General features: G+C 35.5%; 2 protein-coding genes across 7 annotated transcripts; one reads left to right on the top strand and one right to left on the bottom strand.

Moving 5' to 3' along the window:
- Positions 1-632: 632 nt before the first annotated feature.
- On the top strand, positions 633-13,634 carry LOC18448579 (2-dehydro-3-deoxyphosphooctonate aldolase). 4 transcript variants are annotated; one of them, XM_020676201.2, is made up of 14 exons: positions 633-1,117; positions 2,241-2,288; positions 2,749-2,846; positions 2,944-3,040; positions 5,312-5,377; positions 6,611-6,670; positions 6,877-6,951; positions 7,916-8,000; positions 9,341-9,399; positions 10,550-10,594; positions 11,316-11,414; positions 12,743-12,790; positions 13,218-13,265; positions 13,356-13,634. In XM_020676201.2, exons 2-14 carry the CDS (start codon positions 2,256-2,258, stop codon positions 13,410-13,412), a joined length of 870 nt encoding a protein of 289 aa, XP_020531860.1. In that variant the 5' UTR covers positions 633-1,117; positions 2,241-2,255; the 3' UTR covers positions 13,413-13,634. The 4 variants fall into 4 exon arrangements, with proteins under 4 accessions (XP_020531860.1, XP_006858702.2, XP_020531861.1 ...); XM_006858640.4 differs by having other exon boundaries at positions 634-1,055; XM_020676202.2 differs by having other exon boundaries at positions 690-889.
- Positions 13,635-15,954: 2,320 nt separating this feature from the next.
- Positions 15,955-20,501, bottom strand: LOC18448580 (HhH-GPD base excision DNA repair family protein). Of its 3 annotated transcripts, XM_006858641.4 has the most exons (7): positions 19,794-20,501; positions 19,506-19,565; positions 18,265-18,381; positions 17,517-17,614; positions 16,736-17,295; positions 16,465-16,571; positions 15,955-16,309 (listed from the first exon to the last, which is right to left on the bottom strand). In XM_006858641.4, exons 1-7 carry the CDS (start codon positions 20,427-20,429, stop codon positions 16,229-16,231), a joined length of 1,659 nt encoding a protein of 552 aa, XP_006858703.2. In that variant the 5' UTR covers positions 20,430-20,501; the 3' UTR covers positions 15,955-16,228. The 3 variants fall into 3 exon arrangements, with proteins under 3 accessions (XP_006858703.2, XP_020531897.1, XP_020531898.1); XM_020676238.2 differs by lacking the exon at positions 18,265-18,381; XM_020676239.2 differs by lacking the exons at positions 18,265-18,381; positions 19,506-19,565.
- Between the last annotated feature and the right edge of the window lie 965 nt (positions 20,502-21,466).

Raw genomic sequence — 21,466 nt, 5'->3', positions numbered from 1 at the left:
TAACGTTTTTTAAAATATTTTTACTTTAAACATATTTTCCCTATTTTTGAGATTTTTTAGTTTTAAAACACACTGTAGCTTGCCCAAAACTCGCTACTATATCCGAGTCACTTGAACAAAACTCGCTACTATATCCGAGTCACTTGAACTCAGGACAAGTACTTGGCTAGGGCATTGGTTGAGTACCCAACTTGAGTCGTTGTTTCGAACATGGATTTCGACCACCTTAGTGAATTTGAGGTCTATCGACTATTTCTATCTCATGATACTCTAATTTAAGAGCATGTCTATTTTGCTTCTTCAAGAGCATAGTTTACTTCTACTCCTTAGGTCAAAAAATTTGCTTGGGAGATTTTTTTTCAATATGAAAGTTTGAGAACCACTTAAGGATTAGTAGATCTTGTCGATTTTTTTTTGGAAATTTGAGTTTTCTAAAATTTAGATCTCACCATATATAAATTGGTTGGTATACTTTATTTTTTTTCAAATGCAGAGAGGGTACAGTTAAAGAAAATATTTGATTGAGATTAATCTATGGATTGAAGAAATTACATCCTTAAAATTTAGAATCCTAAAAGTTTTAATTGAGGGAGTAAATAGATATTATACATACGAGAGAGTAAAATATCTTTTTGCCTAAATGATTTTTCCAATAGTCTCAAATAAACTGATTTTTCACGGTAACTTTCGCGGTAAAAGCTCGCCTGCAAATGTCCTGCACATTTCCCGCTTCCCCCCCTCCATCTATTTTCTCTCTCTATATACTCTCCTCTTTCTCTCTCTCTTTTTTTTCTCTCTATTATCTCTTCTTTCTTTCTTTACTTTTATTTCTCTAACTTTTAACACAGCACAGCGACATCACCAGATCAAGAGAAGGAAACGCTCCATCGTCAGTCTCTCTTTATGCTCTCTCTCTATGGCTTCACCGAAAATATATATTTTCTCTCTCTACATTCTCTCTCCCTCTCTACATTTGTCTCTGTAATTTACAACCCTAAGCACTGCTGGAAGAGCTATACGGCCATAGCCAGTCTCTCTCTCTAGAGTAGGAAGAGGTACATTTTCTCCGTCGTACTCTCTATCCAGAATAGGAAGAGCTACATTGTCTCTCTATCTCGTGAGTTTTTTGCGCCATTGATCTCGTTCTTAACATTTTAAGCTCTCTCTCTCTCTGTCTCTATCTTCCTTTACAGAGTTGAAAATTCTGCACCTTTGATTTTATATAATTTTAGTTTACCTTTGATCTGATGTGGCTTTAACTTCACCTTCTGTAAACAGGCTATCTTCCTGTTCTTTATTTTATTTTTCCCAAATTATCTTTAGTTTTTTGAGAAATTAGTTCTTAATTTTTAGGAGCCTGAAAAGCTTAATGGACAACTTAAGAATCCTACGAGCTACTCGATATGCCTGATTATTTTGATCAATTGATGTAAAATTGTGATAGTTCGAATTTTAATAAGTGATTAAGTGGTAACATCTTAATAATTTATCTTTGGCACGGACAAATTACATGAATTATACTTTTCTCTGATTCCTTTTTTTTTTCCCTGGGATTTTTGTCTTTTTTCTTGCAAATTTAAATGCACTTTTCCATTCAGCTGATTTATTTGACTGTTTAGTGCTCATGATTATGCTTTTCTGTTTAATCTAGAATTTTTTCCACCATTTTAGACTATATTGCTGATAAATTACTATATTTTTTCAAGCAGAATACTGGCACCATGGGATCAGTGTGGGAAAACCTGGTGAGTCTGATTCAGACTCAGACTCGCTGTGTTAGTTGGACTCAGCAGGCTGCTGAGTCCGGAATCAAATCCATGGGAACCACAGGAGTTCCCAATGTTTTATTATAATATTCTTTGTTCGGACTGGGGTGTCCTCTTACAAACTCAGTCAAGTCCGTCAAAACTGACGTAGGCTTGGGATCTTAGCGAGTCCTGACCAGTTCCTTGTTTTTCCACATTGCATGGGACAAACTGCTATCTGTTCTGATCAATGTGTCAATGTAAAGCTAATTCGGGATCAATCCCAATGTGCAAAAACACACATACACATAATTATATATATATATATATATATATATATATATATATTATTTGTTTTATTCTCTAGAAAGCAGTTTCAAATTCATATTCGTTGTATCAAATTCAATCTCAATATTTTTTTTACAGATTTTTTATTCGCCAATCAATATAGTTTGATATTTATGCAATTCCATATTAACAATTTTTTCAATGCAGCTTTTTCCTTGAGAGATGGATTCAACTGCTCTCTTCAACCAATTGAAGGTTTGTATCTTTTGCGTTTAATAAGTTTTTAGTGAATTACAAGTCTTTTTTTTTGGGTAAATCAGGGGGGATTAAGTGATTTACAGTTCTCATTATCACCACCTTTTAGTATATTGGAACATGATACTATTAGATAATCAAACTTTAATCTGTAACTCGTGTTTAAAAAATAGTAGCCTTGGGAGGCTAGTTTTTAGTCTTCGAAAAATGGGGGTGACTGAGACCATAATGCAATGAAGTGTTATATTGTAGGCCTTTCGTAGTTTTAATTACCACATTGAGTTTTGTGCTTTCTCTCTCTCTTTTTTAACCTCCTATCCCTCTCCTTTTTAATATCTGTATTTAGGCATTTAGAAGTCTGTGAGCTTCATTTGCTATTCCTCTTGCTTATGAGAAATGGAAGTCTTTCCACTAGTTATATTGAGAGGCTAGCTAGTTTGTTTGTATCAATTGTGGGCAGGCGGCAGAACCATTTTTCCTTTTAGCTGGTCCCAATGTTATAGAATCTGAGGCGCATGTTCTGAAGATGGCTGGACATATTAAGGACATCACCTCAAAGTAAGTATAGGGCCATGTGGCGTATCTTAAGACATGCTCATGCAAAGTGCAACTCAATTTGAGATTGTTGATGCCAATATTTCTCCTCAATTGTTAGGCTTGGGGTGCAGTTGGTTTTCAAATCCAGCTTTGACAAAGCTAATCGTACATCGTCAAAATCATTCCGTGGTCCAGGCCTAGAAGAAGGCTTGAAGGTCATAATTTCCCTTCAGCTGGTTTAATTGCTGCAAAAATAGTATGTAGATTTTCCATTCATAGTTTGAACTTATATTTTTCGTTCTGCACATTTATGATGATTATACGCATCACATTTGAATGCCTTTCAAAGGAACGTTATATACATGCAGTCACACATGCAGTAGTTGTGTTCACCAGCATTTTATAAAAATTTATACTCTGTATGCATTGTTGCTTTTAGTGATGAGTTTGGTACCTTGCTGTTCATAAACAACTTGTTTTATTTTTGATGATTGATTGTGTGTATGTTACTAAACATAATGTATAATGTTAAACATCAATAATCTACATCAAGTTAGTCTTAGAACTTTGCTCGCTATTTCTCTATGCAGAATTCTATCAAGTTAACCTGAAAACCTGCCAACTGGGAAGCTGACTGGTGTCCTTGTCTCTGGAATAATATTCCCAACATTAATATGTGCACTATTTCAGAAACAAGTAGGCCTCTCTTTGTGAGGAATTTTTCTTCCAACTATGAAATCTTCTAATGCAATCCCTTCAATGTGGTTCGTTTTGCTTTTTGAAAGGAATGCCCTTAAATGAAGTGTTCCTTGTATATCCTCTCATGAAGTCGTAATTTATGAGGTCTTTGCTGTTGAATTGGTTCCAAAGGGACCTTTTATGTGCAAAAGGATCTTACCGTCAGAATTCATGATATATCTCTAGTTCCACCCATCCTTTTTATTCTCCATTTCTTTCCAGGAATTTAAAAGTTTGAGTATGCCTGTTTGTAAATTAGAATTACTGATCTTGACATTGCAACACTTTGTTTTGGGTAAGCTGCAATACTACTATAACTGTATAGAGCACATTTTACTTGTGGAAGGGACCATTGACCACATATCAAATGGTTACTTTCTCCCTTTTCTAAATAAATAAATAAATCAAGTTGTTACTTTCCCTGTACGCTTATCTTTAGCATTCCTATGGACATGGAGAGAAGATTAATGTCTTTGATATGATAAAATGAACTCTAAGATGTCAAGAGCTTATGATACCATCATGCCACTAGTGGTTGATGGTGAGGGACCCCATCATGACAATAAGAAAGGGTAAATATTCCAAAATTGGTCTAAGTCATCGAACTGAGTCCATGGCCTCAGTTTAGGCAAGCTCTTGATTACTTAGTAGGCCAATTTTCTAGGTACTTTTATATAGTTCCAAATCACCAATATGGGTATGGGTACCAATACGTAGTACTGATGCTGGTTTACTAGGGGCTAAGGAATTCTGGTTGGTGTTATCTAATGCATAGTTGCACGGATGAATATGACGGGCCAGGCTTTTGTGCAATTCTACATTTTCTGATGATGTTAATTTTGATTAAGGTTTAGATGATCCTACAGCCCATTGGTATAATTTCTATTGGATTTAACATTCTGATTAAGGTTTAAATGATCTTACAACCTATTGGCTAAAAAAGGGCAAAAGGTAGGCCTAAAAAGATATGGTTGGAAGTAGTGAGAAAAGATATGGGGAATTATGGCCTCACTGAGAGTATTATGGCCCTTGAGAGAGCTGAATGGCTGACTGGAATTCATGTAGCCGACCATAATAATTTAGGAAAAGGCTTGATGATGATGATGATGAGATTTAACATTCAAAATAGGTGTCAAAACTAGCTTGTTTACATGATACATCAATAATATATGCACCCGCTTGCCTTTATAGCCTTTCTTCGTCGAGCTTGCTTCAAAAAAAGAAAAAAAGAAAAATCATGCATTTGTTGGAAATATGATTATCTAAATTGAAGATTTCAGTGACTTTGACTCGATGAAAGCATTTATTGTGGTTTTTAATACGTCAATTGAATGTTGATGCATTAAATTAAGTATTAAACGTTGACTAAACAACGTGGAAGAGTATCAAAGTTTAATGAGTTGGATACCATAACACACTAATCTGTATTTTTATGTACTAACACGTAATATGCAGTATCAAATTGTTATGATCTGATGATCTCCAAAATCTCTATGCTAGTTATGACACTAACATTCCAATTTGTGATTGATGGTAAAGCCTGTATCACCATTGAGAAGTTTACGGCAGCACACTATATGACACTTGATTCTTGTCATATGCACCATGCTCTTATGTCTCTGGGTTCTTGAAAGATGGCTGTCGCATTTTCTATTCTCAGCCAGGGAAATTATGTCTACAATAGGAAATTTACATACATATCTAATTGTAAAAATAGTCTGATGAATTCACTATCCATGACAATGCAGATCCTTCAAAAGGTCAAGATGACTTTTGATCTTCCTATTGTGACAGATGTGCACGAGGCAAGCCAGGTAAGTTTGTTTTCAAAATTTTAATGTTGTAATTCAGGTTTTTTTAATTATTTAAATCAAATTGATCGTTTTGGTTAGGGCATTCTTGCAACAATCAGACCAAAGTTAACTTGGATTTCTATCTGAAGCACATAAAAAGATGTGCGTGTCCTTGTTTATTTTTTTCAAGATTTATGTAACCTGGGGTTCCTCCCTCCCCCCCTCCCCCCCTCACACACACACGCACCCGCTCACCCACCCACTCGAGAAAGAAAACAAAAAAAGCTAAAATTATTCTCCCGAAGTCTAATCTTCTGCATCATTTATTTATGGGTGCAGTTTGTATAGAGCCGAGGCTCTAAACAATCAAAGTAAAGCGCACCTTCAAAACGTGTCGAGAAATGTGGTTTCAATACCGAAAATCTTTGTGATAGCCTTAAAATATATTTTCATCTCTAATTATAAAATCTAAACCTTCAAAAATAGTATAGATCGAGCAGATCTATGAAAACTTGAAAATATTGAAAAATTGACGGTCCAAAAAATGCATTACAAGATGCACTATTTCCAAAACTTGAATTCCATTTTTTTTCTCATGTCCATGCATCTTGAGGTCGAGATGATCGATTTGAGGATATTTGGGCTTCAAAACAACCTCTTCTAGTGAAATTTTTGTGGTGCTCTCTAATTTGATTGTGTAGAGCCTCGCACTTATATAAAATTTTTCTTTTATTTATTTGTCCTCTTTAATCGATTCCTTTTCTTCAAAACTCAGATGCAGAACCTTGGATACTACTCTACTCAGGTGTCTAGTTAGTTGGCAAAGTCCAATTTTCAGCTTATTTAAGCTAAGATCTTTAACATGTGCATGTCACATAACCTTATTTACTTTACATTTGGGATGGATTCTAACTTTTCTTGTTTCTTCTTATTGGTAGGCTTATTCCAACTTATTTTAAGACTAAGAATTCCAAAATGCTTTAAAATAGGGTTATTATTTTTACAGATTTTTTTTGAGAAGTGATTACTTATATTAAGAGTAAGGAATAAGTATACAAAAAAGGACCCCATTAACAGGGTCGTATGTCACCATTAAGGTGAGATAGATCATTAGCTCATTCTGTGGATATAGTTCTATACGTGGTCTAGAAGATTGTATGTGTTTCATGTTGACAGTAAATTAATAATGCAGGATAATTGCTCGAAATGGATTTTTTTATGAATTTATTTCTGACATGCATTATTTTCTTTTAGTGTGAACCTGTTGGGAGGGTTGCTGATATCATTCAGATTCCAGCTTTTCTATGTCGCCAGGTTGTTGAGATCTCCATACTTTTTTGCCACAACTTCATATTAGTTCTCAACAGCTATTTCTAATTTTAGTTGAAATTTAATTATCCCACAGCTATATTTACTTTCTTATTTGTGATTTTGAGCAAAAGGAAACTAAACTGCTGCTTCGGGGTTAATTTATTCATCACAACTTGTTTAACTAATCCAAAAATGTCTCACTCAAACAGACAGACCTTCTAGTTGCAGCTGCAAAGACTGGGAAAATAGTCAATATTAAGAAAGGCCAATTTTGTGCTCCTTCTGTAAGTACTCAGTTGATGTTATATCAGTAGTATTCTTCAGAATGGTTTATATTTGCTTTGCTTCTGTGGACATGAGTATTGTAGTCCTCTCATAGATTTTATGTATCATAATTGTCATGTCTAATACTTCCAAAATTTTCAAGTAATAATTAAAGAAAAATAGCAGTCTCAAGCCCTAAAAGGGAATCCATTTTGAGGTTCTTCTGTGCAGAAGTGCCACGGTGGTTCTTATTTGGAGCTACAAAATCTATACATTCGTTTTTTTCAAATTTGTGTTCTCGATAATTTTGTCTAGGAGGGGCACTAATATGGGGATTGAAAATTTTGATATGAACACAAAAAAGAAAAGAGAAATGATAAGAACTATCCAAGTCAAGCAACTTTTATCTGCTTTAGACAAACACCTTTTAAAGGAGAGATTTGTTTTGAGAGAACAAGAGTTGAATTGGCGTGTTGATCAGCTCAAACATTGGCTGACGTCCTTTATTTTTCTGTCATTTTCTTTCATAGTTTTTTTTGGTAGACTTCTGGAACCATAGGGATTTAGTTATTAGATAGTATCCAGATGACTCAGTCCTTGCAACTACCATACACCAATATTTAATGAGGTCAATTGAGTTAATATTAGGATGGAAGGGACATGCTGTTTACATCCACTCTAAAACGAGTGCTTTGCCGCCCTCAAAAGTGCTTTGATGTTACACAGAAAAGCACTTGTTTTGCTCTTTGGCTCGCTCAGTGCTTATGCACTTTACTTTGCTTGTCCCTAGTTAATGGTGCACATAGAATGACATAATTCTAAAGAAATTCATGAATAATACATCTGGGTTATGTTTAACAGTAATGGTGAAGTGATCTTACAAAAGGTTTGAAAGTAATGATTTTTATATATGAGTTATCTATTTATTTTATATTATATTTATTTTATATTCGTTCAAGGACCTTAGAAGTGATGTATGGGCAGGTCATGGTAAATTCTGCAGAAAAGGTTCGATTGGCAGGGAATCAAAATGTAATGGTTTGTGAGCGGGGCACCATGTTTGGCTATAGTAAGTTATTTTGCATCTCGTTTGTCTTTAATTTAAGGGAAGCTTATAGATAACCCCCTTGACTTAACTTTCTAGGCATACCACCCCCTAATACTTTTTAAACCACACTACTAACCCGAAAACTACTTTTTTTTTGCAACAACCCCCCAAGTAAAAGAGTAACTTTCTTTGACGAAAATACCCCTTTTCTAAAAGCATGTTTCTCTTAATTTAATGTGCAGGATTGATTATAGTCACACATGGTTTTAGATGTTATTGCCCCTGAACTTGACTAAGCAGCTTGGTCTTTGGCCTTGTTCCAAGCCTATTTTACTCAGTAGGACTCACTAACACTAGGATGACTTACACACACACATACAAAAAAAAGAAAAGAAAAAAAGAAGAGATCAAGAGTTGGTAAGACTTGGCCAAGTCTTTAGAACTTGGCAGTGACTGAGCTGAGTGGACTTGGCAGTGACTGAGATCAAGAGTGGACTTATGATAGACTATAAAATATTGCTTTAAACGGAACAGAATGACTGGTTGATCAAGTGAAAATCCTTTAGTGATCATTCCCACTTGATTTCCATAACTAAATTGCATCTTGTTTGGATTTGCACATTATCTATGATCCTTTTTTATTTATTTATTTGGATGTTGTAGTATTGGAAAGTTTCAGTACTTGGTGAGTACTTGAAAATTGGCACATCCTTATGCGTGAAGTTGAAACAAGTTGAACCTTGTATTAATCTTATGATAGCTTGATATCTGGTGAGAAACTTTGTATGATTAATAGTTTATCATGTGGGTGTTTTATGCCTTTTTAGCTAGAACCTAATTGTGTTTGGATATGATTACTGGGGAAAATGGATGAGGATCTTCCTAAATGCTTTCTTTCTTGTATTCTTTTGGAGCACATTGATTAGAACTTGCTCAGAATTCAGAAATGAAAATTTTGTAAATAAACTTGGAACAACTAATATTGCTACCTAGGTCCTTGTATATTTTAGTATAGAAGATGATACCAAGGGAAGTTTTTAGACTATTTTCTATTTTTTCGGGTCTTTTGCCATTTGTACAAGTACCTAGTATTTAAGCTCCTAATAACTTGATGGCAAGGTTTCGACCATGGCAGCCATAGTTCAAGCCTTTTAGCATGAGTGTTTCTTGCTTTATTACTGTTGCCCACTTCCATCTCTCCTCCCCCATCTGGCTTTCTCTGTGCCATCACAGTACTCGTAGTCGGAGCTCATTATTTCATCATTCAACACCATTCTTGGCTTATACTTAGTGTTGTCTGAATCCAACTTGGTTTATTCAATGTTGACATACATCGAAACATATTTTTACCTTTGATGCAGATGATTTGATTGTTGATCCCCGCAACTTGGAGTGGATGAGAGAAGCAAATTGTCCTGTTGTGAGTTAAATATGCTAATATCTTGCCTATTAATTGTATTAGACTGTTCATGAATAGAAGCGCTTCAAACAATGTTCTGGTTAAAATTTCTGGTTGATAAGGTTTTTTTTTTTCTCATGCTAAGATTTTAATACGCCTTCATAGCTTAAGGCTCGGCTAATCCTTATGCATCCCATGGTATGCTGTGCACCAACTTAAACTTCCTTCCATACGGATGTAAAATCAACCACTTAAATGTTAAAATAAATGATGGATAATAGTGACATAAGGGGAAAGGATTTGAGCACATAGCAGTTATGATAATAACAAAAGATAAATTTTTCTTGCATGGTTTTTAGATAATATCAAGTGCCAGCTAGGAGAAGTTTTTTTAAGTAGGTAAGCAGTTGGAATTAAACACATCAGCTTGGAGATATTTTTTGTGAGACCATGCATTCCATCCATAGCTTCTTCTCCAGTTTTCTAATCAATTCTGTTTCACTTTCTCCATCCGCCCACTTTGTACACACCATTGTCAGCCTACTAAAATTCTATTTCATACTGGGTATCAAGAAACAAATGAAGCTCTAGATAGCATTCTTTGTTAAATTAGTTCGAATTGGTTACATTCATGCATTTCATTCCTAATAGATTGAGGGGGAAGAGTTTATAGTTGTGATACCATTGAACCAAGATACACATACACTCACAGAAACTGAAGTGTTGGATTAATTATATGAAACAGTTTGGAAACTCCTTGAAGGATAGCAGCAGGAATTGTTGTAATGTGTTCATAGAAAAGCAGGAAGTTTTATACAATGTGTCCCTTACAAATGAACTAGTACAGAAATATATATATTTTGATGAAAGCATCGGCATAGGTTATTAGATTCTAAAATACCAATCTCGTACAGTAAAAGCTCAATATGTAGCAGTAGATTTTTTTTTTTTCATTTTACATGATTCTAGGATTAACATCTCTGATTGAATGGGTCAGCAAAAAATACTATTTGATTGAGTTGATTATATATTTGTTAACTCCTCTGAAGTGAACTATTGGAACTTTTACAGTTGCATTTCCATAGTTGTTATTTCCGTTATCTTTACGATTGCTGAAACAAGTTTTAACTAATCAAACTTTAATAAGTTTTTAAATTTTCACTAAATGCAGGTTGCAGATATTACTCATTCCTTACAGCAGCCTGCAGGCAAAAAGGTATGACAACCAATGTTATTAAAATTGGGTAAGCTGATACTGAAGTCGTGTGAGGATTCCAGTACATTTTGAACTGGTCCAGTTCAGGAATTCATCTCTATTTCTCACATCAAAATATCAATTATTTTTGAAATCTGCAAATAATCGTTTTTATGAATCCTCCGTGTTTGTTGGGGGGATGGGGGGTGGGGGACGGATAGGTTATTGTTCACCAGTTTGGATTGGGTGAGATATCCCAAAAAGATCCAAAGTCTCCCAAACCAGTCTCCTAAAAATAAGAATTGATTTGGAGATTCAAATCCCTCAAATCCACTGTATATTCAAGTGAGCTATCCAGAACAGATTTTGGGATGTCAGTGGATTTGAAGCATTTTTGGTGCTCCAAATTAAATCTTATTCGATTGAGTTGAGTAGATGGATTTGATCATCCTAGTGTATGAGGCAGGGGGAACACTGATCCTTTGTCTCTTTTCTTTTCTTTTCGTTTTTTTTTTCCAATTCCCAATACACATGCTGACGGAACTCTAATTTTGAATTTCATCCAAAATATGGACTGAAACCCATCATAAATGTAGAAAAGCTCTTTTACACATGGGTTAAAGAAACTCACTTTTAATTAATTAGCGACTGGTACTGGCAATGGTTCTGAGGGACTACCTAAAAGGATACAAAACTAATGGGAAAACTCACATCCAGTTGTTGACTCTTCCTTCGTAAACAGCTAGATGGTGGTGGTGTTGCAAGTGGCGGTCTTCGTGAACTCATACCCTGTATTGCAAGGACATCAGTTGCAGTTGGGGTTGATGGTATCTTCATGGAGGTAAAATTTTAATATGCTTTTAAATTAGTTCTTTGTTAGAAGAAACTGGAAATTGTGTGGTAGTTATCTACTGGTATGATTTGTCTCAAGTTGCGCTGATAATGTGTTTCTCCATTTTCACTAAGCATACCACATAACCCTATTCAAATAAATGGATGTATTGAGCAACATTTACCTAGATGATCCAAATTCAAAATGTTTTATGATGCACATGTTAATACTAAAGCTGAATTTCTTGTATTTTGTGAATCGTGAACCCATTATTAAAAATCCTGCTTCGAAACTAGGGTTGCTATGTTCAGAAATCAGAGTATACAGTTTCCAAATTTCTGGGAGCATTGCTTCGGAAATGTGGTCCCAAAAGTTGTGAGGCATCTAAGAAGCTAATTTCTTCTTGTTCTCTGAGAGAGCAAGAAGCAGTAATCCTAGCTCAAGTTTGCTTAAAAGTAGCTAAATTCCTAATTTGTGACAAACCATTTCTCATTCTCAGCAATTTCTTAGCAGTGTAATTTCTCAAGAGATACTTATAATTTTTGTTTTCCATTGAGAAATTATCAGGGAAATGTTAAAAAAGGGCAAAGCGTGCCAAAAGGAAAATTTTAAAATATTAGAAAAATAAAAGAAAATTTATCTCAAAATATTTTATTTTTGAGTTCTTATCAACTTGATTTTCTTGTCCACATAGATAAAATAAGAAATAGGAAAACCATGGGGCATTGTATAAGGGAATGTCTCTTGTCTACATGATGTGGACGAGCACCCTTCTACTGATTCAGGTTAAACATGGCCACATCCAACGGCCACAAAAGAGTTTTATTTTTTATTTTCCATTTTTTGTTTAGAAAATGATATTTATCTGAAGCATTTTTTAAGTGACGTACTAAACAAGAATAAAAAAAAATATTTTGAACAAAAAATGACCAGAATGCTCTGAATTGTTGCAAGGGTATTTTGGCCAATTTTTTTGTTCAAAATACTTTTTATTAATTTTTATTTGGTGCACAATGTAAAAATAGATCTATACTCCAAAATTCAGACAAATATTATTGTTAAATAAAAATGAAAAAAAAAAACGAAAGTAATTTGGGGCCATTGGATGATGTTAGGTTTGATCTAAACTGTCAAAGGGTGCCTATGCACCCTTCAAGTGTCCACATCATGTGGACGTTATACCATCCCATTGTATAAACTGTTGCTTTATGAAAAATTCATGAGTTTTTAAGGAAGGAATTTAAAAAATGACCATATTAGGCAAGTTTTAAATAGAGCCATATTTGTCACATCAATAGCATAGTAAACTGAGTAACTTTTGTTGTTTTGTTGGTCAGGTACATGATGATCCGCTGAATGCTCCAGTTGATGGTCCAACACAGTGGGTGGGTGTCTTCAAGAGCTCTTAATAGTTTATAGCATCGAATGTCATTGGAAGCTGTGGCTGAAATTTGGAGCTTTGGTACCTTCAAAAGTTTCTTATATCAGCTGCCATTAGGACTTAAATGCTGAATACCAGCCGAAATTTCTCAAACTTCAGAACTGGTGCCTCATTAGTTCTGGAGAGCAGTTATTTCTGAAACTTGATCGAGAAATTTAGATGGCATAAGCTGAAGTTCATCATAATTCTAAATTTCTACTTCTTAATAATTTTCTCCTTTTCCAAAATTTAGATAATAGTATTTAGAGAAGGATCAATTGCAATACAAACTGAAAGATTTTAATCTTGTTCTGGTTTTCTTTTATAAAATATTTCAAGCAAGATTTTCCATACACTGAATTATACATTAAAATCTTTTATTCTATGCGTAGCCTCTGTGCCATTTGGAGGAGCTACTTGAAGAGCTCATTGCAATTTCAGTAAGGCAGTCTATCCATTTAAACTGTTAGTTAATAGCCAATATCCTTGGATCCCAACACTAATATGTAATTTTCTTTGTTATTCGGAAGAGGGTCAGCAAAGGAAAACAACCATTCAAGATTGACCTCACTCCATTTCGTGGCTAAGGTATGACTTGTAATAGATTTTCACACAATGATCTCTGTTGAGTTACATGTAGGAAATGCCGTTTGATTTATTCATCTGAAAAGAAAAAACAAAAGGTTATATTTATGATGTCTATGCTTGAATGAAACAATTTAGAACATATGAACTTGAAGCCAATTCTGTAATGAACCTCTTTTGAATGAGTGGTTGAATAAAATAGATTTCCGTTAGCTTACATTCAACCAAGAAAGGAGAAAATATACTTTTAACTCTCTCTCTGCATTGAGCTTGGTTGGTTTAATCTCATAGTATTCCCAGTGGAATAAGTTCTGTCATTTGTCTAACCAGATATGATTTGTCTTCAGTACTTTGTTGTGCTCGCCATAAGATCTTTGTACTTTTGAAAACATTAAACCGGTGTTTCCTCATATCTATAGCAAATATCCTTGTCACCCTACACTATTGAGGGGCATGCATTCATTCCTTGTCAACTGATTTAGAAAGAGAAAATATCTCCTTATCTCTTATTTTTAACTTCCATATCTCACGAGACCCAAGAATTGAAAATATTATTTGTAAAAGCAAAATGTGTTTATTTTTTCTACCTCACAACCCCCTGGACCCCTTTGACCATAAATTTTTGACCCAAACAAACACTAAAATGACACCCTATTCAAATTCCATCTCTCTCTCTCTCTAAAACTCTATCTCTCTCTTTGCGTCTCGGTGAGTTTACCTGCCAAGGAGTTTAGCTTGTGCTCGAACACCAGCACACCTTCTTATGTGTAAAAGAGAGATGGAGTTTTAGAGAGAGATGGAGTTTGGGTTTTACAGAGAGATGGAGTTTTGAGAGAGAAGACGATGATGTGATAGAGACATAGAGTTTAAGAGAGAGAAAGATATAGTCATTTCACAAGTTGTTGAGGTCAATAATACATAGTCACAAGGGTTTATGGGGTTGAAAGATAGAAAAGATGGAGTCCTTTTGCTTACAAGTAATATTTTCAATTTTTTGGTTTGATGAGATATAGAAGTTGAAAATAGGGGATAATAGGATATTTTCCCATTTAGAAACTATAGGCGTGTCTATATGCACAACATATCATAATGATCCTGATTAAGTTAGCAAAAGCACCTGTATATTGTTTCGTGGTGCATGTAAATAGATCCTCATGATAGGCTTTTATGCCTTATCCCATTTAACCATATACCACCAAAAAAGGATGTTTTATCTTTGGAAATGTTACAATGAGACCATTGACTTTTGACACAAGGAGGTCACAATCATCATTGACCATTAGATTTGAAATCAGGTGGTTGAGGATTTGTCATTGTTTGGGCATAAATTCCAAAATAAAATTTCTCAAACATTGTGACACACTTTCATCTATTGGATTACACATCCAATGGCTAAAAGTGATTGTCACCTCTTTGTACCAAAAATCAATGATCTCATAGTATACAATCCCTTCATCTTTACACCGAATAACAACGGTTTCTTTCTTCTGGTAGAGGTCAAACAAAATCTTAACCGAGATAAGGTCTCTCTCTCTTTCTCTCTCTTTCAACTTCTACTTCTTCTCCATGATGCCCCCTTTGCAAATCCTCAATCCCATCAAAACCCCTCAAAGATCATCAGCCACTGGAATGAATTTTCATAATGGAGTTTGCAAAAGTCTTTGCTTTGAGTTTTGACTCCTTTCTTTTTGATAAAGGATTTCAACCATAAAAGTAAGGAAACATGCTTCCTAAACTTGAAAGCTTGGCGAACAATTAGGGCCATATCCTTGCCATTACCAATTGCAGTGGCCTAAGACAATTCATTACCTCCATCTCCATTCTCTGCAGCTGTTTTTCTCTTAGGTTTAGTCTACATTCCTCCTAACAAGAAAGCTTTACATATAGATGAAAAAAAGAGGAAACCCTAAATAACTAGTTCAATCAATGGCACATTAACCTTCGACTATGATGTCATTGAGCGTTAGACCTCTGAACTCAGATTTGAGCTATTCCTTTTCCAGTCCTGACTGTGAATCAAATTCTCTAGAACAACACTAATTCAAGAATAGATCACCTTTTGTAGGTGGAAAAATATCAAGAAAGCCCTTTTCCTCTGCAACAACTTCTCACCCCGAAGCCTTAATTTTGCATTTCAAGATCACATGAACAATGTGGATTCAAAACTTGATTCAATGAAAAAATGGTACAGTTTTTCTCCTGGTTTTTGAACCAGAAACCCTAAGTCTCCAAATCAAAATCACATATAATCCTCTAATAAACATGTAAAATCTCTCTCTCTGTTACAGGAGAAAGAAGCCCCCTTTCTCTTTGTTTTAGAGAATGAATTAATTGGCAAAATTATGATGAGGAGAGGGTCGTCGACTAAGCTTTAATGGCTTCTAAATCTCTGCATTGGAATGCTCAAACTTAGTTTTCTGTTCTTTATACATTTAGCTGCTTTATTTGTTCTAAAGGAGAGAGCTAAGTTGGTTTTGGAGGTCAGTGTAAACAGCTAAAAAAGTATTATAACATACCTACCAAATAACCAACATAGTACTATTATACTGAATATTCGGATTTGGATCGTCATAGATTCATGATTGAATTAATTGTCATCCCACAGCCCCTAAGTACACACTCTGATGTTAACCAATGAATATACTGTAGCAGAGACAATTCACCCTTTCTAACTAGTTAATCAAAATAATTTTACTCCATAGAGTGAAAAAATGATCCAGAATTTGATCTGGAACTCAGTCCACTTTGATTTCTGAATACAAATTCGAAGAAATGAATATATAAACCACAAAATTCCAATGTAGCCTGAACCTGCTTCTCACACGTCTTTCTTCTTTGGTCCTCTAACTGGGTTTTGGAGCAGCCCTTTCTTTTTAAAATCCTGAATCATATTATAAACCTGATGCAAACATGGTCGAATAAAAAAACAGACAAACAGCCCAGGTTAGTGAGATGAAAATGATTAACTGAAAAAGCCAAAACTATAGATATTGTTCAGAGCACATGAAACACCTATTGTTCAGCATAATGAGCATTTTGCACTCTAGGCTGTACCTTTCGAACTCCAGATGTTAAACCTATGTTCTTGATTGAATTTTCATCAACACACCTCCAGCAAATCCCTTGCGAATCATTTTTGACATTTGAAGTATCTATCCCACCTTCACAAAATAGAACTACCATAAATATCACCAAAATTTTCCTCTCTCTCTCTCTCTAGTGAAGAAGAAACTCATTGCATAAAGGCCAAGTCAATCAATGGCTAAGCAGACTTTGATCAAAGAATTTTCCCAGAGAAATCAATAGATCATAAACCATTACTGACCTTTCAAATTCAGAACCAGCAACTCGACATGCATCTTGAGTCGAATATGTGTGAAAATATGAACATACTCTCCAACATCACCTCTAAAAATCACCCTTGAACTCCTGTTAGTCTCTAGACCGAATGTTCCCTTCAGATACTTATTCATGGCTGACCTCCTAGTACATAGCCCCATATTTGTCTCATCCAAAAGAACAGAAGGGAATTCCCATAGGCCCGCAAGTAAACCCTCATCTGGTCTTTTTATCATAAGGAAAATGTCTTTCTCACTCTCCAGTTTCCAGCTCTCTAGATCGAGTTTCTCAGTTATCTCCACAAGACATACGGCTGCAAAGTCTTCTCGTTGTTTCACCTTTGAGACCTTGACTGGAAAATCAGTTACCAAAATCTCTTTGCCAGAGTTTGGTGTTTTGGAGAGGGAGAGTGCTTGGCACCGTTTGGAAACTGGGCATGAAGAGCATGATGGGCTTGATGGTGTGCAAAGGGTTGACCCAAGTTCCATCAAAGCTTGATTAAAGTCTCCTGGCCTTTCAGGATCAACCAATTGCCCAGCTAGCTTCCTGTGAAAATAAATGGACAAATTTATGCAATCAGAAGAAGTGTGGTCCTTCTATCTTGCTCAAGACGATAAAAAATATCTGCCTTGGACCCTAACTACGCTTGTACCCTCTCTCTCATCATATACCCATATCAAATTGGAATCATCAAGCTTTTGAGTGCATGAGATAATTCTTCTCGTCTTGCTTCTTCTGGCTAAGAAAGAAAGCAATTTTGGACTCACCAGAAGCCCTTCACAGTGGTGGATTCTTTGGGATTTGAGGAGATGGCCTTTAGTCTAGCAATCACTCTGATCACATTTCCATCCACAACAGGAACAGCCTGAGATCATGAGGTAGAGCTTTCATATATATATACCAGAATCTTCTCTCTCTCTCTCTCTCTCTCTCTCTCTCTCTCTCTCTCTCTCTCTCTCTCTCTCTCACAAATGCTTGCACACATGCATTGTAACACCCTGACTAATGCCATTAAAAACTAGTCCAAACACACCAAGACCTGAAGGACTGAGGATGATGGTCCAACCAATTCCTCAGCGAACACTGAACTTGGTCTCTAGTGTCCTCCAAAGCCTTCCCTTCCTTCTAGAAAACCTTTCCAATTCCAAAATCCTCCCTCTTCTTTCAAAATCCTCCCTCTTCTTTCAAAATCCCCCTTCCCTCTGTATTCAATAGAAGACACCTAAGAGTACATACGGGCTATCCAATAGTTCGATTGCTTCGTGGTCGTCTAAGGCGTATTCTAAGATAAAGCATGTCTACTAGTGGGAAACTAGTGGCAAATTAGGACACCGTGATCACCAAGAGTGTTTGACTATTTAACAGATCAGACAGGCTTGGCAATAACTGGTTATAACAGGTTGGTCCAGTTCAATTTTAGTAAACTTGATATTGACACCTCTCTTGTCCTGTGGGGTTATTTGAAAGTGGCAAAAATAGATGGACACCTCTCTCTATCATGTAGAAGAAAGAAACCTGCTTGAAGGCTATGGATGCAATAGCCCCTGCTGTGTAATCCCCTACTCCCTGAACTTTTCTAAGATCAGGAACTGTTCGCGGGAATTGTCCTCCTTGGACCACTGACTTTGCTCCCTAACGCAGAAGAGAAAAGAAGAATGAAACACATAAACTCAGCAAAGTACATATTGTTAGGGCTGCCAATCAAGCCGAGCAAGCCTTTGGGCTGGGACTGTATAAGTAAGACACACCTCTAAATTTTGCTGGAATATGTAGTTCTAGTGTCGGAAACTTAAAATGGCTTGAAGATCCATGTTCAACACTGGTTATGAAATTTAAAATTCCAAAAAACATTGCAAATCGAGCAAATCTGTCAACACTTGAAAATCTTGAAAATAGATGGTCTAGATAACTTGTTACAAGGTGCACTACTTTTAGGATTTAAAATACTTTTTTCTTCATATTTATACATCTTGAGGTCAAGATGATCGATTGGAAAATATTCAAATATTCCAACTTCAGAACATTCTTTTCTATTGGATTTTTGTGTGTACCTTACTTCTATAATGCAAGGTTGTAATATTATATGAACTTTAGGCCCATTTCTAAGCAATTTTTATAGGGTTGCAACATTACTTGTAGAAATAAGATTGTAATGTTTTACAACATCCAAATCAAATGGACGGTCCTTTTAAACTTCTACAAGAAGTGAGCTGGGACTCGCCCGAGTCCATTTGGACTCCGTCGAGTTGTGTGTACAACTCAGGGCTATAACAAAATTTCACAAAAACTTTTAAAAATATTGGATTGTTCTATAATCTTTTTGTATATGATTTAGATGTTTTTGGCAAATATTGGTGAGTGTTTTTGCCACAATCCCTATTTTTATATTTTCTTCTTTTTTTTTGAAATTTTTTTAAATATCCCCAACTATAAATCAATTTTTTCTCAATTTTATTTTGACACCTTAAGGTTGCTTTTAGTTTTACGTTGTTTTAACGACATTTCTTTCATTTTCTGATTTTTTTTTTTCTTTTAAATTCTTGAGAGCTTTTAAGCCCTTGTGTAGGACTCAACTGAGTCTCCAGTAACCCGTGTCGGCCAAAGGGTGAATTCCTTGGGGGTGAGTCCAGACACATTGTCTGCAATTAAGGTCACAATCTTGTGTAAACTTTTCCTTCCAAAGATAAAAGATGTTCAACAAACATCAAATAAAACCATTATGAAAGAAACAACGGCATAATATGCATTAGTTGTACCTCTAGTAGATATCGGGCGCGCCTGTAATAGCCCAAGCCCGCCCACATCTCATTAACCTCCTGTACAGACAAGAATCAGAAGATACAAATAGTTTTGCATTTGTGTCAATTGATCACATTCTTCTATTTGTACTGGACAATATAGATATTTGATACCTCATGTAATGAAAGAAGAGTGAGATTCTTCAGCAATTGAGAAGTTAAAATGCCTAAGGCATCTCATTAGAGAGAGAGAGAGAGAGAGAGAGAGAGAGAGAGAGAGAGAGAGAGAGAGAGAGAGAGTAATACCTCTTGGGAAGCTTGTGCCAAATGATGGATGCTTGGCCATTTCTCCATCCAACGCCCATAATACCGAATCACTGTTGCAACCCTGGTTTGCTGAAGCATCACCTCTGAAACCCACACAGCATAAGCCCTTGCCTCTGCATCTTCTCTCTCTTCACTCTCTCGGACACTATTTGCCCTCCATGGCAATATCCTCTGGTTCTTGTCATACCAACCCAACAAAGAAGCTCTAATTTTAAGGGTTTCTTCTAGAGAGAAGTCCTCAATGTCTCGCAGGGATCCTTTCTCTCTCATGTGAGTGGGCTTTATTCTCTGGGTATCTTTTAGAGAGAAGTCCTCAATGGCTTCTAGAGCTTCTTTCTCTCTCTTAAAGGTCTTCCTTTCATGGGTCTCTTCTATAGTGTCTGCTAAAGCTTTTCTCTCTCTCCTAAAGGTCTTCCTTTTGTGGGTTTCTTTCGGATAGATGTCCTCTGCTAGGGTTTCTTTCTCTCTCTTACTGCCTGCTACGGCAACTTTCTCTCTCTTGCATGTCTTCCTTCTCACATCATCCATAAGGGCTGATGAGGCTATGGTCACCTGGTAATGTTTAAATGGGATTTGGGGGGGAAAATTCAAATTGTTTCCTGCCCAATATAACATAGGGAGAGAGCCTCTATGTCTGTATAACGGATCCTGGGTTTAAATTTGTTAGGGCGAACAGAAGGCTTCTTTTAGGGTTTTGTCTTTCTCTATTTAAAGAGCACGGGTGTGGTTTTGACCAAACTGCCCTCTTTAACTTCTTGTAATGTCCATCCAACCCTAGTGATTCTTTGATGTACAAGGGGTTTTCTCCTTGTAGTGTAGAAGTAAAACGCATCTCTAAAATTTGTTTGGAGATACAGTTAAGTATCGAAACCTTATGATAGTCTAGAATTTTTTTTTATTACTGCTTACGAAATTTATTTTTTTTTAAAAGTATATATCAAGCAAATCTATAAATCCTTAAAGTTTTTAAAAATAGATTATTTGGATAACTTGTTACAAGATGTACTATTTTTAAAGTTTGAATTTTTTATTTTTTTTATATCCATACAACAAGGTTGAGATAATCAATTGGAAGGTACTCTAACATCATAACACTCTCTTCGATAGATCTGCACCTTACGTCAATGCCATAAGCTTTTTCCTTCTTTGAAAAGTCTATCCCAACTAATCCTTAGTCTCTAATATGAAAGGGTTCTCCCACTGTGCACTTCCTTCCTTGTAAGGAGTATTTTTTTAATTTAAAATTTTGGGATCACTTAAAAATAGTTGTTTTTTGAAAAAGATAAAATTTAAGTTTATGTTCGAAAAGTTGTATGATCTCTTTTCAATGTTGAGGCATTTTTTTAAGCACGTATATAATACGATTTGATGCTATTTTTTAGCTAGGTCGGAGAGGTTGTATCTCCAAAATTTTGTGTCGAAAAGTGCTCTTAGGAGTTGCCCAAGGAAGTAAATAGATAGTATAGTTGCCCATGGGAGCACAAAATTTTTTAACTTCTTTTGTTTTTTCAATTTTTATTTTTTTTTGGCATGTACCCACATTCGGCTTTTAAGAAATGAAAAGTGTTTCGAAAATCATAACTTTACAGAGTCGCACCTCAAATCTCATGAGAAGATGCCATTTATAAGTTTGCAGGCCATGTTGGATCTGG

Source organism: Amborella trichopoda, chromosome 6 (assembly GCF_054954075.1).
Source record: "Amborella trichopoda isolate Santa Cruz 75 chromosome 6, AtrichopodaSantaCruz75HAP2 v2.0, whole genome shotgun sequence".
Classification (NCBI taxonomy): domain Eukaryota; kingdom Viridiplantae; phylum Streptophyta; class Magnoliopsida; order Amborellales; family Amborellaceae; genus Amborella; species Amborella trichopoda.
Note: the sequence above shows the minus strand (reverse complement) of the source record. Positions and strands in the feature narration are given on the sequence as shown.